Source organism: Acanthisitta chloris, unplaced genomic scaffold (genome assembly GCF_000695815.1).
Source record: "Acanthisitta chloris isolate BGI_N310 unplaced genomic scaffold, ASM69581v1 scaffold13716, whole genome shotgun sequence".
Classification (NCBI taxonomy): domain Eukaryota; kingdom Metazoa; phylum Chordata; class Aves; order Passeriformes; family Acanthisittidae; genus Acanthisitta; species Acanthisitta chloris.
This window is the reverse complement of record NW_008679805.1, coordinates 2,503-3,594: the sequence shown is the minus strand read 5'-3', so window position 1 is coordinate 3,594 and position 1,092 is coordinate 2,503. Positions and strand designations below refer to the sequence as shown.

Sequence of the window (1,092 nt, the reverse complement as noted above, 5' to 3'; positions counted from 1 at the left end):
GACGTTTATTTCTCTCACTAGGACGAAGCAGGGATGAGGATCCCAGCCCTGGGGGGCAGGAGGTGGGTGCTGCTGCCCCAGTCACCCTCCAGCACCACAGAACTGGGAGTACCGGGGTGGGGAGATGTGGGGACCCCCCAAGGCTCCTCTCCCGGGGGTCCCATCTCCTTTTTTCCCCACGGCTCCGCTGGCACAGCAGGGCCGTGGGGGCACTGCCCTCCTCCTCCTGGTGGCTCTCACAGCAGCGCTGGGGGCACAGCAGGGCTGGAGAGCAGGGACAGGACTCCCCTCGGGGGCAGAGAACCCCAAGTGGGGACAATCCCCATCGCACACCCTCTGCACGGCACCCTCTCCATTTGAGGGGGGGATCAGACCCCCAAATCCCTTCTCCCCTCACCCCAACCCATGCTGGGCAGGGTCTGGGGGCTCCTGAGTGCTCACCAGCTCCTCATCGTCCTTCCTCGGGCCGCAGAGCAGCTGCGTGCGGCACAGCCGGTTGCAGGCAGACACTGTGTTGTAGGAGAGCTGGAGGGGCAAGAGGGGGTGACCTGGGGGTCCCTCCCCAGCTCTGTCCCCCACACCAGCACAGACCCCTGAGATGCAGCCCAGCCCGAGTTTCCCAGGCGTGGAATTCCCCACGGTGGGATCCCCTTCACCTTCCACTTCCTCCGAGCATTGAACTTGCGGAAGTTGCTCATGTTGATGGAGGAACGACTCCGGTTCTCTGCCTGACTCCGGCTCAGGGGCTGTGGGGGAAGGACCTGGAGCTGTCACTGTGCCCTCACCCTGCTCCAGGGGTCCAGAGCCCACCCCCTGCCTGTCCCTCTCACCTTGATCCAGGGATGGACCAGGCACTCGGACGCTGTCATGCGCTGCCTGCGGCACAGGAGGTGTCAGGGGGAGTGAGGAGACCTCACCCCACATATCCACCGTGGGGATGATGGAGATGGGGATGGGGAAGGGATGGAGATGATGGAGGTGGAAGTGGGGATGGAGATGGGAAGGGGATGGGAATGAGGATGATGGAGATGGGAATGGGATGGACATGGGAATGGAATGGAGACAGGGTGGGTGACAAAAAATGCCAGGGAA

The 1,092-nt window shown here is 63.4% G+C and overlaps 1 protein-coding gene across 1 annotated transcript in view; it reads right to left on the bottom strand.

Moving 5' to 3' along the window:
* Window positions 1-180: 180 nt before the first annotated feature.
* The window catches only part of LOC103804832 (death-associated protein kinase 2-like), a gene marked incomplete at both ends in the record, with an annotated part of 3,411 nt that continues 2,499 nt past the window's right edge, over window positions 181-1,092 (bottom strand). The window contains 3 exons of the mRNA XM_009077464.1: window positions 181-247; window positions 442-525; window positions 657-746. Coding sequence (XP_009075712.1) covers window positions 181-247; window positions 442-525; window positions 657-746 — 241 coding nt within the window. The remainder of the gene's footprint in view (window positions 248-441; window positions 526-656; window positions 747-1,092) is intronic.